The sequence below is a fragment of the Rhinopithecus bieti genome, unplaced genomic scaffold (genome assembly GCF_001698545.2).
Source record: "Rhinopithecus bieti isolate Rb0 unplaced genomic scaffold, ASM169854v2 scaffold_16180, whole genome shotgun sequence".
Lineage (NCBI taxonomy): Eukaryota > Metazoa > Chordata > Mammalia > Primates > Cercopithecidae > Rhinopithecus > Rhinopithecus bieti.
In genome coordinates, this window is record NW_016808502.1 from 1 (window position 1) to 17,623 (window position 17,623).

The window sequence follows — 17,623 nt, forward strand, 5'->3', positions numbered from 1 at the left end:
GCCCCCCCCGAGAACTTCTTAAGTATGAGTAAACTCGGAAAATTATTACTAAATAAAACCTCAGGGGTTTTATGTCTTTTATTTCTGTTGTTTCTAATAAATACTTCAGGCAATCTACTTCATGAGTGGATGCTCAATTATATGCTAAAATATTGGTAAAAACACCAATTAATACGAAAATAAAAAGAATTTCTGATAAAAAGAATCAATTTTACCCCACTGATAATAAAAGTAGAATGGAAAAAAAGCAATTCAAGCACATCATATATACATATTTTGGGGAAGGAATAAATGAGTCACTATAAATAAAAGTCATTAAAAATAACTTATTTTTATTTTCCCTCAAAATCCAATAATAGAACAAAACATGGAAATCAATGAGATGCCAACATTACTGCCTCAGAAAGAAAACTGTTTTTTCTAGTCCTCTGATTACACCTCTTCTTTACATGTCACATTTGCAGTTCTGTGTTAGACGTTTAAGCCATAACGAAGTCACCATGCGCTGCCTGACCTCACTGTACAGCGCACTTCACAAAACCCGGGCGTTCCCTCCATCACAACGTAACTTACATAATCAATTACCAGAACACTGCAACACGGGAGTCTGGCCACCAAAAAGTAAGTGGGCCATCTTGGAAAAGATTTTCCGATATGATAATTAGCTACGACAGATGATGCCAACAAAACGACTTTAAAAAGACACTTGAGCACAGAAAGCATGCTCACACTGATGGACTTCCAGCTGACGGACTGAGGACCCACATGAAAAGCACATGATGTACCTGGGGTGCAGCTGCCCAGGAATGGCAGGTGTGAGCAAGGGCAAAGAGGCCTGGAAGCAGAGTGGCAAGAGGTGGGGCGCAGCGCACACGCAGGGCAGGCTGGGCAGGCGGGAGCTGAGTGCGGGTTGGTCCTACCACTTAGTTGGACAGCAAGCAGGGGATGCTTTAGCACCTTTCTGTGGCCAGGCTTTGGGAAGGAGTATGATTTGATTCTTGAGATTATTCCACCCGCTGACCAAGTCTAGAAACCACAACGGCAAAGAGGAACAGTAAATGTTTCAGAAGACAAATACAGGATCCCTTCCATGATATGCTACTTAAACTTGCTTCTATAATCGCACCGCTACACCCCCTCCTGCCCCCGCCAATGAGATCTACCACGGGCAACACCTGATCATTGGGAAGGCTTCCAGAAGGAAATATGTTCCACTGAAGGCTATAAAATTAGAGCTCTTACATTTACTAGCTCATGCTTCATGTGGAATTATTAAGTCGCAAGCTCAAGACAAACCACCCAAAAGAAACCACAGGTAGATCTGAGTGCTCAGTTGTGTTGCTTCTTCATGGTGGGTGCTGGTTCCATGGTGGAAAATTTTTGTGGAAATTAATTGAGTTGTACATGTAGGACCTCTGCATTTTTTCTCCGTACGTATTTTACCAGTCAATTAAAAAGTTATTCCAAAATATTTAACTTCTTGTAGCCATTGGGTGATGATGGCTAAACACAGGGCTTGATATCATTTTAAGAGTTCTCAGCCCTAAGCCCTCATCCGTCTGAAGGGTGTATGGATCTGTCTCATGGAGCCTATAATATTAAGGTAGAGTTGCCAGGCCTGAGAGCCCTGTAAAGGGCAAAATAAAGTCACACCTCCATAAAGGCATTACATTTTGATCCCAAAGTTCACTGGTATTTTAGCAAATTCATGTTCCCTGCATTTGATAACAAGTGCTGCCTCTGGATGGCCTCCCCTGTTTCAACCTGGGCTCAGCTCCTGGGCACCCAATTATCCCTCCTGGAGGCAGGATGTATACCTGGCTTTCTGCAGATTTTGTTTTTCAAGGGTTACCAGGCAAAAAGTGAGGTGCAGAGGGCACACTTCACAGATGGCATTAAAGGGCATAAAAAGTCCATATAGGCTGGGCTTATGCCATATAGACTGGACTCACGCCTATATGGTGGCTCACGCCTGTAATCCCAGCACTTTGGGAGGCCGAGGTGGGCAGATCACGAGGTCAGGAGATCAAGACCATCCTGGCTAACATGGTGAAACCCCGTCTCTACTAAAAATACAAAAAAATTAGCCAGGCATGGTGGCGGGTGCCTGTAGTCCCAGCAACTCGGGAGGCTGAAGCAGGAGAATGGCGTCAACCTGCGAGGCAGAGCTTGCAGTGAGCAGAGATTGTGCCACCACACTCCAGCCTGGGAGACAGAGCTAGACTCCATATCAAAAAAAGAAAAAAAAAGAAAGAAAAAAAAAGTCCATATGAAGTCCCCAAGAAAAGATCAGGAAAAGAATTCCTGCTTAGAGCATAAATCTGTACCTGACCTCCTAACAGGCTGGAGGGAGGAGAGAGCTGGAGTCCTGTGGATTATACGTGTGTTAACATAGACGGTTCGAGGATGAAGTTAAAAAATATGTTCCCATTTCTCAAATATTGCAAGAGGCCTACTTCTGATTTAATATTGGGTTTCATTCGCATTGTGTATATTCTCCAAAAATGAAGAGAATTTCACCTAGACAAGAAGTTAAGAAAATGTGACTAGGCAGGGTGTGGTGGCTCATGCCTGTAATCCCAGCACTTTGGGAGGTTGAAGTAGGAGAATAACTTGAGGCCAGGAATTTGAGAACAGCCTGACCAACACGGCAAAACCCCGTCTCTACTAAAAAACACAAAAAGTAGCCAGGTGTGGCAGGCACCTGTAATCTCAGCTACTCGGGAGGCTGGGGCATGAGAATGGCGTGAACCCAGGAGGCAGAGGTTGTAGTGAGCCGTGATTGCACCACTGCACTCTAGTCAGGGTGACAGAGTAAGACTCTGCCTCCAAAAGAAAGAAAAGAAAGAAAGAAAGAAAGAAAAAGAAAGAAAGAAAGGAAGGAAGGAAGGAAGGAAGGAAGGAAGGAAGGAAGGAAGGAAGGAAGGAAAAGAAAATGAGGCTAGTTTATCACTAACAGTAGGCTGATTTTGCCTAACACTCACTAGAAATCCCAGCTCATCAGGGATAATGTTTTGAAGGGCAATCAAAATATCAGTGACCACTCCTCCTGTTAGCTAAAATATGCTTTTCATTTGTGAAATATGCAACAGCTTCTCATTCAGTGGTATTCCTAGTGACACTTACCGCAGGATGGGAACCTGGAAGTTGTGGACGACCTCCAAAATTAACATTTCCTGGTTAGAGAGAACATGGACCATTATGGCTCTATCTGTGGAAACCACTTCCTTTCCCTCCCCACTGCAGATCGGTCAATGAGATCAGGATGTGCTGCTGCTTGAGAAGTGAGCACGTTTTCTGCAGGTACTTCTGACCCTCTTTTACTTTTTCCCGCATGCAATTAAGACAAATCATTACAATTTTTTAAAAGTTAAAGCAACCAGCTATTTTTTGATTCATGATCTACAAAATTGGAGTGCTCTGATAACGTTATTAATCAATCCGTAAAAAGAAGTCCCCATCCAACCCAAAACTGCAATCAGCTAGGTGGAAAACGAGGCTGATTGTCACTGATACCTCAAACAGTGAGACTCCGGTGTCTCGGGAACTCACCCTGTGTGCCGATTTTTTGACACGGGACAGTAAGAACTCTTAACAAACCATCTGCTTTATAAGAATAATGCTCGACTAGCTGAAAGAGAAAAAAGTAAGAAAGTGTGGTAAATAACAAAGTCAGGAAACAGAAAAATTGTGACTGAGAGCTGCCGACTGACGGTCAGGCTTTCAAAGTGGCCCCAAGACGCGTAAATGCTTTGATGTGTGTAAGTCCACTCCACAAGGGTGGCTGGGGAAGTGGGCCCACAGCTAGGGATCCTCCCTCTTGGGCCAGGGTCAGCAAATTTTTTTTTGTAAACAGAAAGTGGTATTTTCGTTTTTTGTGGGCCTCACACCATATCTATGTCCTTTGTTTATTTATTTATTTATTTATCCAAAACAACACCTTTAAAAGCAAAAAAACCATTCTCTTCAAGGACTACACAGAAACAGGCTGAGAGCCAGATTTGGTCTATGGGTTTGCAGATCCCTGGTCTACAGTAAAGAATATTGAAATAGGGTAGTATAGCAATCACCAACTCTCTGCGAAATGGCACTGGGGCCCTGGAGTTGGGGTAGGGTACAGAAGTACCTTACAATGCTGTCAAGAGAAATCAATGAAATCGTGCATGGGAAATTAGAATGTATTGCTGGCATTTTTGAGGTAGTTTCCTAAACACAGTCCCTAGAAAATATACAATGAGGAATATTTAATTAGGGATGAATGCTATAATTTACCAGGGGAATCAATAAAAATAGTAAAGCGTCTTGGGAAGGACATTCTCCATAATTAGAGATGCTTAACACCATGGTGAGCGCTCAGACTTTGAAACTGTGAGAGAACGCCACACACACAAGACGCCCTTTCCGGAGAAGGTGAATGAATGGCTGTTTATAAGTGATGGGGCCTGGGACCTTGGAGCATTAAGCTGGCATAGAGGATTCCAGGTGTCTTTGCATTCCAGAAGGCCACATTCCCTACTCACCTCCCTGATGCGCTTTGGGGCATTGAGGGTAGAAAGGTTAAATACTGTTTCGAATCAATATCGTTAAAAGAAAGAAGCCTGTGGTCAATGATGAGACATGGTAATGAGCCACAAAATCAAAAGACAATGTAAATGTTGTGACTAACATTTTTTAATATGATCATATCCACATTCAAAAAAGGAGTATTTTTTTTCCCCAATTACAGCACTAGAAACCAAATCACATTTGGAAGTAGTAACTTTAAGTGCTTTAAAGGGGCTAAGGCTCTGTAGTCTCAGTTTTTGAAAAGACAGGATTTTGAGTTGAGTCCTTTTCTCAATATTGACTGCATGTGTGGCCCCAGCTGGGCTTGGGTGAGGACATCTCAATGCGCCTTGATTATGCCCCTCACCCACACATGTTCGAGGTAGCTGGTGCTCTGGGGTGGTGGGGTGGTGGCAGAGTCAGTTGGCTTTCTCCGTGTCTCTGAACCTACTGCAGTTTACAGGATGCTCTGCTAAGATGATGCATGAAGTACTGTTACTTTTATTTCCTTCATCATCAGCCAGTGTAGCTGTGATGCAAAATTAAGACAAGCAATCTGTGCTCACTGCGATTCAGTGAAAGCAGTGACAAGCATTATTTTAGTGCTTATTAGTGCCTAAGGAACTTCCAAATTGTGAGTTGTTTCAGGGTTTGCTAGTAGCTGGGTCAGGAATATGCACTTTTTAGACCAGGACTGTGGCAATCAGTATGGGCAGCAGCCTGGAGCCCAGGGAGTATGCTTTCTAAATTTAGGATGTGCTTCCTACACTGCCTTAGTTTCCACAGAGGGAGACTCCATTTACAATGAGGAGGACACCTGACATTTGCTGTCTAATTCAGCCTCTCACACCACCAACAAAGGCCTGCTTAGCTCTTCCCAGGCCTCCTTCCCCGGGCATCCATTCCTCTATTTTGTTTGTCTTTGTCTGAAAGGCTGCTATGGGCTCTAGTTAGAATATCCTAGGAAGAAATATTTTCTAGCTCTCCAAAAGAGGATGTCTTGTTAAACTCTGAACACAGCCCTGCATGTACATCACCTTGTGGCACTGAGAACTGAGCGGCCCTGAACAAGCCATGGAACTTTCGCTCACCTCATATGACAGCCTCTGGACCAGTGCTTCTCAAATACAGAAGCCACCTGGAGGCTGAAAGTGGGGTCTGATTGGCAGGTGGGGCAGGGGTCCAGGTGTGGGGCAGGGGCCCAGGTGTGGATCCAGGTGTGCGTTTCTCATGAGCTCCAGGGTTGCTGCTGGCCTAGGGACCACACTGTGGGCAGTGGGTGCTTTGGTTCCTCTCATGTCTCAGAGTCCACGGGACAAGAAGCCCCATGTGCCCTGTACTCTACCCACAAGGTGGGGAGAGGAGGCCGGGTACCTGCCAGAGCGTGTCGAACTTCTTTCCCTCGGGGATGGAGAGCTTCCCTGTCTTGTCTTTATCAATGCGATAGTGCAGCACCTTCCCTTCATGCAGCAGGCACAGGGCGTAGGAGCCGTTGTTGTCTCTGGCTCGGATCCTAGAAGAGAGGATAGAGCTGCATCATCCCCAGGCCTGCCAGTCCCCAGGTGGGACCTGGGAGGAAGCACCCTGGCCTGAGCGGTCAGCAGCTGCTCCCTGGGGCCTGTCACCCAGCAAGGCAGCCAGAGGGCAGAGTCTGGAGCCTCCGGGTCAAGGGCTTTGCTCAACCCAGGAAGGCCCAGTTTACCACTCAGAGATGATGCCAGTGGGTGAGCTTGCAACAAGGAAATGCTAGCAGGTTGGTGATGAATGGACCATGGTTAAGCTCTAGCAGGGCCCAGGAGCTCTGGGCAGTGGTCAGAAGAGCCTGGTGCTTGGTAGCAGTGATGCTGCTCAGGGCGATGAGCACGGGGGCTCCATGAGCCCTGATTATTGTGGAGCCCAATGGACTCACCTTTCTTCACCAGGGCCTGCATTTGGGTCAGATCCAAGATGGACAGCTCCACCACCTAGCTTGGAGTATGGACGGGGGTGTTCGGTGGGCATTTTAACCAGCCATCTTCTGGACCAGAGATGGAAGGATACGGAAGCTTCCATCCCCTGGGCCTTCCTCATTCCCTCCCACGCTCCCACTGTAGGAAAGGGAGGCAGGGCTGGACTTCAAACACTTTCAAATGATGATATTGTCGGGTAACACCTCCAGTAGAAGAAAATGACATCCACTGTGGGGTGAAGAGACAGGTGAAACCAGAGCTGTGCTGGCCATGCTGAGCAGCCAAGGCTCTGTCTTCATGGTCATGCTGGGTGACCCTCAGTACCACCCCCTGCCCTGGGTCCTGGTGAACAGAGACGTGGGAGTCTGATATCAGGCAGAGAGCAACACTCCCACTGCAGTGCATGCGACGCGAGGCTTACGATTCACAGGGAGGTGAGAGATCCCCTGGAATACCTGTAGGACTTGGGGAGTTCGAGGCCCCGGTGGAGGCTGAAAAGGCACGAAATGGGTGCGAATCCCCCAGTTTAGCTTCGTAGTGACACCCACAGTCGCATTCTCCCCTCTCCACAGCTGCAGCCCTTTGGATCATGAGATCCTAGGTTCTGAGGGTGAGTCATAAAGTCCCAGGAAGCCCCTTTGGCCCCTGCATTTTCTAAAATGAGGAAGCTGAGGTCCAAAATTGTTAAGCCACGTGCCCAAATGCACTGTACTCGGGGCAGAGTTCAAGTGTGCCCAGCTGCCTTGGGACATCTGGGTACTGGGGAAATTTCTGATGCCTCCTCCTGGTTGCAAGAGGTCAGATACATGGCCACAGGGAGAGTTGAGATGGCCTTCGGAACTGGACATGGCCATGCTTTCCTGTCCCTTGCCGTGGAGACTCATCTCAAAAAGCTAACCCAAGGCTTGAAAGCTGAACGACGGCATGGGAGGAGTGAATTTCAGAATAAGTGAATTTTCTAGCAGTGCTTGGCTGTGCACAGCGCCCCACAGCTCAGGGCAGCTGGCCAGGGTGCAGCACACACATCCAGGTTCTCTGTGGTCTCAGCAGGTGGCTGTGCTGAAACCTTCTCACTGTGAGAACAGCCTCTTCCTCCCAAACCAACCAAGTCGTCAGTGTCCAAGGTGTGAGCTCCCTTTTCACAGCCACATGGCTGATTACAGCCAGCAGTTAGTGACCGTTAAATACAACACAACACAACACAACACAACAAAAAACCATACTGTCATCTTTTTATATAAAGGGAGAACTGAGTCTGTTTTATAGGGAAAGTATCTTATACAGCGAGACTATTTATGTTTATTCGATACACATCCGTGGCTTATAGTTTGAGGGTGTAAAGAGCTATCCAAACACCACAGCAGTAAGAGTGGATGCATATACCTATAAAAGTTGGCCTTGAAGGAATGGTGACAATACGCCACTCCAAAGTATTTCCTATAATTTAATCTTTTACGTCTGTGACCTCAAGGTCATGGAGATAATACATAGGATCTGAACCAGGTGCAGTGGCACACACCTGTAATCCTAGCACTTTGGGAGGCCAAGGCAGGAGGATTACTTGAGCCCAGGAGGTCAAAGCTGCAGTGAGCCAAGACTGCACCACGGCACTCCAGCCTGGGCAACAGAGTGAGACTCCATATCTACAAAAAAAAGATAGTAGTCATAAATGGGATCTGAACTCTGGTTTCTGAATCCATGTCCAATCTGCTGTACTCCATCTTGCCCTATGTCTTGATTGACATTTTCTTGTTAAAAACTGAGACAGACAAGCACAGATTGCCCTGAGAGATGATGTCATCAACCTCATTAGGCATCTGGCAAATACGAATGGAGACCACAGGAAAGTACCATTCCAGGCTCTTCAGACTGGCGGAAGATAGAAAGATTGTTCTAAGTGCTACTGAGAGTGGGGAGCAGCAAGGCCCCTCCTACGTTGCTTGTGGGAACATAAATGGCTTACCCACTTTGGAAAACAATTTGGGACGGTCTCCTGAAACTGAACCTATTCATTCACAGCCCTCGTGAATGAGCAATTCTACCCCTAGGTGTATGAAATGTGCGCACCATACACGACAGGGCTACTTACAGCAGCTTCATCTGTGCCTCTCAAAAACTGCACATAACCTAAGTGTTCACTGACCACAGAGCAAGTACATTGTAGGAATTCACACAATACAATATTATAAAGCAAGAAAATGAGCAAATGGTAGCTATACAAAGCACAGATGAGTCTCACAAACATAAAAGACACTCCATGCTTCCATATACACAAAGTACCCAAACAGACAAAAGCCACCTGTTTTATTTAGTGATGTACACCTAGGTGGTAAAACTAAAAAAACAAACAAATGAAAAATAATAACAAAACAAGCAAGGGCGTGATGAACACAAGAGTTCAGGAGGTGGTGCCTCCCAGGTGGCCAGCCAGGCAGACAGGTGTGAGTGCGTGAGGGCAGGGGGGTCTGGCAATGCTGGGTGCATTTTATTTCTTGACTGGGTTGTGTTTGCTTGATAATCATTCATTAAGTTGTACCTATTTAGTTGTGCACTCTTCTGTGTTTTATATTTCACAATAAAAGCAGTATAAAAAGAGAGCTGGTACCAGGAGGAAACAGAGAGCAACCCAGAGGAAACAGAGAGTGCTCTTCGCTTTTGAACAAGGAGTTTCTGCAAAGGCCCCACTTCCTTGAGGCTCCTCAAGAGGACAGGTTCTACAGGCGATCCCCTCTCTTCCTGTGCTCCACCAAGCAGTCCTGGCCAGCTCCTGGTAATAGGTAACTGGAAGGTACAGGTACTGACCATGGACATGCAGCCTGAGTAGCCCCCTGTGGCAGGTGGCAAGAAACAAGAGCAGGGAAAGGAAACCCACAGGCCCAGCATCTGTAGGTGGCAAAGACCAGAAGGCTTGTGACATTAACCACCAGCAACTGTGAAGTATTTGCTGGCTGCAGGCAGATCCTGGACCAGGCTATTTTTAATTTAACATAGGAGACAAACTGATTTGGAAGCCTTGCTCCTCCTGTTGGCTGTGTCCTGTTACTGAGAGCTTTGCCCTGGTGGTGGCATCAGCACACCCACCCAGGCTTATGGCTCCACAGACACCCAGAGAGGGCGTGCACACAGGCAAGGCTCCTGGCTCCTGTCTGGTTTGTTGCCTTCCGCCTTCAAGGTCAACTGGCCTCAGGCTCTTCACAGAAGCCTTTAATATTTTTTCCCAGTAATTGCCTTGGGAGGAGTAAGTTAACAGATTTGTGTTTTGCTATTGCAAAGCCTGAGATTTCCAGGGCTTGATGCTGAGAAGCTGTCCTAACTGGTTTTGAGGCAGTCCTTGACCTGCGGCATGGCTACTTTCCCAGGGTGGCCAGAGCTGGCCTCTGGGGTGAGCAGGCCTTGTGCCTCACAGACATTAGAACACTATGCAAAGGTGAGGCATGGTGACTCTGCTGGAGCATGGCCTGGAAGGGCCGGACTCCTCTACTCTCCTGCACCCTCCTGGGGGAACAGAGAATATACAGAGGTGATTCCCGGGCACCAAGGGGAAAGTGAGGATCCAAGAAGTAGTGAGACACTCAAGGCGGCCTCCCCAGGGCTACTGGGACACTGCCTGTATCTGCTGTAGACAGAACAGAAAAACCAGGTACATTCCAGCCCACTAGGTGTTCTCATTTTCCCCTGCCGTTTTTTTTTTCCTCCTTTTTCTCTCAAAGGAGATTTTAATCAGCATCAATGAAGTGATATTGACATCAGAGCACAACTCTCTTTGAACTTTTAACTTCAGACAGGTCATGACTCTTTATGATGACCTAGGTCTGCAAAACCACATGTATCAAATAAAATGTCATACTTTGATCAATTACAGCAGCGTATGAGAGCACTGTTGGAACAGAATTTTTGTTGTGGCAAAGGAGGCTCATGACAGCCAAACACAGTCTCATTCATCAATGAACAAGGAGAAGGTTTTTCCTAAGCCGCAAATTCACTTTTGAAATTGAAGTATAGGACAAAAAGTGAGCTAAACTTGAACAGCCAAAAGTAAGTGGCAAATAAGAGCAATTAAAGTGCGTTTGGCCAAAGGGCCAATGCTAATCTCAGCACGGCAGTGGTCAGGGACAGAATCTCAGGCCAGCAGCAGAGTGAGCACCTGGATGTGGGATTCCCACCTTAAAGCAAGGGCCTGTGAAGAGGAAATCCCCCTCAACTCTGGAGGAAAGCGTTCCCGGCATTGGATACTCAAGATTCCCACAGATGAATATTAACCAGGCACAAGCTCAGAAAGATCACTGGAAACATAAGGAACCATGAGTCATGAGAGAAGGGGTAGGGAGGGAAAGAGAGAGGAAGAGATAGAGATTTACATCCTCCAAAACCTTCAGTAGTAGAATAATCAGATATAGAATATAAACTATGAAATGTTTAACAAAATAAAAAATGGAACTATGGAAATTAGCAACCAGTAAAATACTCTAAAAATACTCCAGAAATATTTGGAAAAAAAAAAAAAGAAACAAACAAACAAATAGAATTGCTAGAGATTTTCTAAAAAACGTAAAAGTTTCTACAAATAGAGGCATTTTCAAAGTTAATTTTATCGGAACCAGTCCAATAATACAGTATTTGGGCATTTTGCAGGAATTGCAACTGCAAATGTAGTTACAGACCCTCCAATGAACTATGAAAATCTCAAAAAATGATCATAGTTGTTAACCTAGCCCAGGTAGGTAACAGGTATCTCAAACAGGCTCACACCATATCCCCAGACCAGCAGCATCAGCATCATTTGAGAACTTGGTAGGTAGAAATGCAAATGGCTGAGTCCTTATGCAGACCTGTGAATTAAAAACTCAGGGGATGGGAGGCAGAAATCTGTGCTTTTGCCGGCCCTCCAGATGGTTCTCTCTCTCTCTCTCTCTCTCTCTCTCTCTCTCTCTCTCTCTCACACACACACACACACACACACACACACACACTCACTCACTAGCTCATTTGATTACGGGCTCCATGGGTGACCCTGCAGGATAAACCAATGAACAATAAGAATAGACAGTCCAGAGAAGTTTGTACCCCATTTTTTTATGCAGTTGAGGACTAGAAGACGCAGTGATTCTGGCTCTCTAAGAAAAAGGGTTGTGTCCACCAGAATCAGGGGTGTGCAAATCAGAGCCATACAGCCCTCATCCAGGAGCAGGCCCTGGGTGGGACCCAGCTTGGGGACACCAGATAACATACTTGTCACCTTGAACATCAGAACAACACCTCTCACCAATGCCCATACCCTTCACCTCCCGACCCCAGCATGTGGCTTGCATGGCAGGTGATGCCTTGCTTTGGAAACAGGTGTTATTAATCCTTTGCAGTGCAAGTGGGACTCAGTATAAGGGAGTCATAAAAAATTTATTCACGTATATCCCATTTCTCTGAGAAATTGAGACAGTTCCTAAGGACATACCCTTCAGTATTCTATATGACCAGGAAACAAACCTAAATTAGGATAAAGCATGGGAAATGGATGCAGTACTTTAAGTTGGGCTCCACAGGTTGTGCACAGGTCCACAGGAGATGATATGCAGCTGCGGTTCTCAAGTGTGTGGGGGTGTGTGTGTGTGTGTGAGAGAGAGATGGCGGGGTGGAGGGGGAAGAAGTGAGGGGATGAGAGTGTGTGCAGACATTAGGGAAAGGAAGGGGAGAAGAGAGGTGGAGATAACGAGTGTGTCTTACTGCACCTGGAACTTGGCTAGTACAAAAGGGATGACTCAAAGATTACACTGTTTATTTCTTCTCAAAAGGGACAGGGGAAAGAAGGTCAGGAGGCCACATGAATTTCAGCTGCAGAGCACATAATAAGCCACACAGGGATTCGATGGTGGCATGGGGGCTGGGAAGGGGTGGCTACCAAGGCCTCTGAGGGCAAACTGCACTCGCAGCTGGTCTGTGCTCTGAGGGCTTTCTGTGCTATCTTTTTATCCTGTCCTGCATACTTGGAACAAGGGCTTCCTGGGGATTGTTTTAACTAATGTATTAAAGAGCTATCATGGAAAGGAGCACTTCTAGGGTCCCAAGATATCATGTACAGCAACTGTGGCCTGAGTGGAGTACATCAGGCCCACTTAGCTGCAGGGGACAGTGATGTTCTTGCAACTTTAGGACCCACCAAGCCTGCAGGCTTCCCATCCTCCTCACTCACTCTTCAACATGCGTGCCTCTCAGATTGCTGAGGCTCACAACCTCCTGGGCTTCCTCTCCGATTCACTTTCTCTCCAGACAGATGCAAACTACTGGGCCCGATTGCAGCCCTGCTCTCCAGGTGCCTCTCCTGCTGTGAGCCCTCAGAGCAGCTGCCCTGCTTCATGCTGCACACTCGGAGCGGCTGAGCAGTCAGGGTCTCTCTCAACACCCATGGTGTAGCTTGGGGCAGCCATGTGCCACTCCCTCCACCACCTGGCCAGTCTGCCTCCATCCAGGAAAACTCTGCCACCATCCATAGAATCTCAGGGAACCAGAAAGGTCTCAGGGCACCACGTGACCGTGACCACGACATGATGCTGCCTCCTGGGGCTCGGACTGGGGCTCTGGAGATGCCCGGGCTCCTGCACACCCACTCAGCATCCACTGCTTCACTTCCCTCCCTCTCCCGCAGGCATCCAGGCCTGCCCTGGCCTCCACACCCATGCTACCCCCTGAATCTCTTGCGGCCCTGCTCTTTTGTTGCCTCTGCCTGGTGAGGTGTCAAGCTCTGCCAGATTGAGTCAGCCCACTTGCTCTGACGGCCACTTCCCAGTTCCTACAGTTAGTGACACACAAGATGATCGTCCAGCCTGGGCACCTGAGACAGGCCTGATGACCCATGCTGTCCCTCCTCCTGTCCAAGTAGTGGCCCCCGTTCACGTTAGCAGCCAGAATGTTCCTTTTTACCCAGAGAGATTTTTCCCACCAAGACGATGTTCTAGGTGCTGGGTTGCACTTGCAAAGGCAGCAGCCCAATCTCTGCCCTTGTGCATCTAGAGCAAGTGGGGGTGGGGACAATAAACAAGTAAATGAAAACAAAATAAAGATCATGCTGGGTAGGCAGAGTGTCGTGGTGGAGAGGACCTACTGCCAAGCATTGCAGACTTTGCAGCCTGTCAGCTTGCATTTGTCATCTTCCCCCTGCAGTCAAAGTCTGGTGAGGGCAGGGACTAAGGTCTGACTTAGTCCCCACAGTATCCAAGTCCTATCACAATGCCTGCTGCATGTCTGGTTGAAAACATGTCTATTTTGTTGAATGAATGACTATTTTTTAATTTTTTTTTTTTTTTACACAGTACGTTTCTAAAGTCAGAAGGTAGAAACTGTAGTTAAAATGGAATTGGTGACTTACTGGTTGGACGACTCCGTCCACAGATCTGAAATACTACCTTTTATTTTTAACATTAACTGAGCTATTTGGAGAGCAGTCACTTACGTGTCTTAAAGGTCACCTTGAACTTATTCTTGGCTTTGTAAGATTTACAAGGACTCTTAGCCAAAAACAATAAAATATTTACCTGGATACTAAACACAAAGAAAACAACACTTCCATCTTTAAAATTTTGCCCGGCATGGACTCTTTAGAGCATTTCCATCCTAAGATCATTTATAAGATGAAATGAAGGACACATCCCATTACATTTTAGCAGAGTAATGTGTGTGGGAGAATTGGCTGTACACGATGGCAATAAACCACATTGTGTGAACCAAGTGGATGAGGGTCAGAAATGAGTTGATCACAGCCTCCTCCAGACCAAGAGGAGCCCAGCAATGTGACTGCATGGCCGTAGGTTTTGCACAGATTGTAAAAGATATTTTAGTCACAGCCAGGGAAGATCACTCTGTTCTACTTTAACCTCCCCTCCCAAATTTGACAAGGATTCTAAAAATGTACATGGTATTACTAATAATGAAGTGTGAACCTAGAGGAAGGAGTGAATAGTCTCTTTTTCTATATATAGACAAATGTATTAATAAATTATTGTTGAACTAAGATGCAGTCAAACACAGTGAAATCAAGGACATGGAGGAAATAAAAGGTGTTATAGAGACGTGTCAGGCAATTAAGTAAAATATTACATTATCTTGTCTAAATTTTGTATGCTTGTATTTACCAGCCTTTAAAAATTCTAATTTATTGAATTTTTTTCTTAGTCTAGAAAATATGCTCTATTGTATGCCTAATTTTATATTTTTTCAAAAATAAGAGGGTCTTCAAATTGTGTATGCTTCAGACCCCTCAATCCTGGATCCTCCCTTTTGGGGAAGGGATATATAATATTTGGAAAGTAAGCTTTGTTTCCTTTTCTAACAAATTCATTTTTCACAGACAGCTGTGACTAGCTTCTCCAAATAGCAACCTGTGCTGTCATACAAGGCCTCTGGGGGCAGGGGATCTCCCTCCCCACTCAGCCCCTCTCCCTAGACTTGGTCCCTGACGTCACCAACAAGGCAGCACTCTGACCCTCACCCACCGAATGTGGGCTGGAGGACTCCCTCTCTAGTGCCCGCTTCTGGCCAGCTAGACCCCAGACAAGGGCAGGGCCGCTATGGCAAAGGCCAGGTGATGAACATCACCTCCAGAAACGCCACAGGCGGCTGTGAGGGACAACCACTGGCTCACACTGCCCAGCTCCTCCACAAACAGCCTCTGTCTATATTCGTGATTCTTCAAGCACACGTGCAAAGGCCCTGTAACTACCTTCTCAGAGTCACTCCTGAAAGGTGTGGGTGAGCTGTGTGGACAGGACACAAGAGAGGGGAAAGCTGATGGACACCTCTGTGTGTTCTGAGATTTCACACGGACACCCCCTGGTGCTGCACCTTGCATGGGGAATAGGGAGGGGCCCATGGTTGTGGAGTCTCTGGAGATAGATTTGGTTGCTGGCTGCTGTTTCTGCTTAGCCCCAGACAACATCAGGGACCTGGTTTTGCCTTCCGGCCTTGGACAAGCTCCTCCACAGCTTAGTTCTTCTTTGAAAACCAAGAAATTTCACCCCCTTAAGTGGTAAATGCCCTCTGGCTCAGGTGTACTGTCACTGTAAGTGGATTTCACGTATAGTTCCTGAGGAGAGAAAACTAGGAGCCGAGTTGGACGGCATCTCCCAGACGTAATCTGCTTCTATCATCTGCATTTTGAACTGCATTACCGAGGATTTATAATCTGATCTAGATCTCCAAAATATGCTGCCTTACCCTCAGTGTTTTCAAGGTCTGTTTGAACAAAGGCATTTTGCGATGGCCATGGAGGGTGCATGTGTTTCAGGAAATCTTTTGTTTTTTTCAACTTTCAGTCCAATTCTTACTAATGCCACTTTCCACGTAAAGCGATTCTCAGGCTGAAATGCTGGCATCTGAATGGTGGAGATGGCATATTGGTACTCATGATGAAAGTGTGAAGAGTAATCGCTGGGATTTTGTTTACCCATATTATCCACCAAACTAGTAAAATCCTGTTGATTAGTGTATGGCTTACAATGCAAAAATAATCTTCCAACCCCCTCTGTGAAATAATAATAATAACGATAATAATTTTTTTGAGACGGAGTCTCGCTCTGTTACCCAGGCTGGAGTGCAGTGGCGTGATCTCAGCTCACTGCAACCTCTGCCTCCTAGGTTCAAGCGATTCTCCTGCCTCAGCCTCCCGAGTAGCTGGGATGACAGGCACGCACCACTATGCCCAGCTAATTTTTGTATTGTTAGTAGAGACAGGGTTTCACCATGTTGGCCAGGATGGTGTTGATCTCTTGACCATGTGATCACCTGCCTCTGCCTCCCAAAGTGCTGGGATTACAGGCGTGAGCCACCGTGCCTGGCCAAAATAATTATTCTTTATTTAAGTTTGTCACTTCATAAAAGCAAAAGTCTAGTGTGAATCCTTTTATGGCCAGACAGTGACTCTCACACTATATATTCACAGCCACAGAGTGGAAATAAACACACCTACGGCAGGCAGAAGAACATAAGGGAGACCTGCCTGGTTTTCTCAGCTGCAGAAGAATGACTCACCTGCAGAGGTCATGGTATACCTGTGATGCAGGGACGGGAAGAGTTTGCATGGAGGACCTGACATTCAGTGTATGTTACTGATGTATCCAAGTGTGGTCCAGGTCACTGCAGGGGGAGGGGGATGAAGCTGCTTCATTCGGTGCCAACCACACTGCAGAGGGCCTTCAGTTTATGATACTCTACAACCCTCAAAGACTCTGAGAGTCAGAGATGACATTAAAGCTATTTTACAGACAATAAAGCTATTTTACAGACAAAGAAATGAAGGAAACAGACCACTGAGTAACTTGCTCAAGGTCTCATAGCTGGTGATAAGGTGGAGCCAGCATTTGAGGCCAGACAATCTGAGTGATATGTTGTTAACAGTCCACACTGCCTCCTACCCAGAGAAAGCAAATCTTACAAACCATGGAGTGCACAGTGTCATGTTTTTATATTTCTATATCTATTGCTGTGTCCCTGCCTCTGTCCATCAGTAATGATTTAAGAGGAGGTAGAAAGAGGTGCAAGAATCCCCATTCCTTCCCCAACACTGACAGGTGTGGAGCTGCCCCTACACAGAACTGCAGTGGTATTACTACATGTCAGGAAGTGGAAAGCAAAAACGAGCAGGGAGATGGAGAATGGGTCCAAACAATTCATTGATTTAGGTGACAGGCATTCATTGCACACCTCCTAAGGGCCAGCCCACAGGCCTGCACAGGACCCAGGTCAAAGCACAGTGGGTGGGGTGGACAGGAGATCAGAACAGAGACAAACTGACTGATGCTCAGGCATGAGAAAGTGAAGGCCCTGAAATCACAATGAAGAAATCAACACATTTGGTTTGCAAGTATATGAACACGCACACCTCCCTATAGCAAACTGGTGTAGACAGGCAGAGCCCACCGAATATCAGCTGGCCCTGGCCCTTTGCTTCCTAAAGACAGCCCCCCAACTCGCCCAAAGCAGGGTCCTCCCAGTGCCGTGAGTGCTCTGCAACCTGGCCCCCAACTCCACCCTTCTCCATTCACTCTGTGCCAGTGACACTGGCCTCTGTGGGTGCCCTGCTCCCCAGGCACGCTCCTTCCACAGGGCATTTGAATTCGCCATTCCCTGGGCAGGGATGTTTCCTT

General features: G+C 46.6%; 1 protein-coding gene across 3 annotated transcripts in view; it reads right to left on the reverse strand.

The window, feature by feature from the left end:
* Positions 1 to 312: 312 nt before the first annotated feature.
* The window catches only part of LOC108538610 (tyrosine-protein kinase SYK), a 67,864-nt gene continuing 50,553 nt past the window's right edge, over positions 313 to 17,623 (reverse strand). For all 3 annotated transcript variants that reach the window (XM_017886785.1, XM_017886787.1, XM_017886786.1), the window contains exons 4-7: positions 5,920 to 6,058; positions 3,553 to 3,631; positions 3,127 to 3,176; positions 313 to 1,026 (exon numbers count right to left, since the gene is read on the reverse strand). In XM_017886785.1, the coding sequence (XP_017742274.1) occupies positions 496 to 1,026; positions 3,127 to 3,176; positions 3,553 to 3,631; positions 5,920 to 6,058 (799 nt within the window). In that variant the 3' untranslated portion in view covers positions 313 to 495. The remainder of the gene's footprint in view (positions 1,027 to 3,126; positions 3,177 to 3,552; positions 3,632 to 5,919; positions 6,059 to 17,623) is intronic.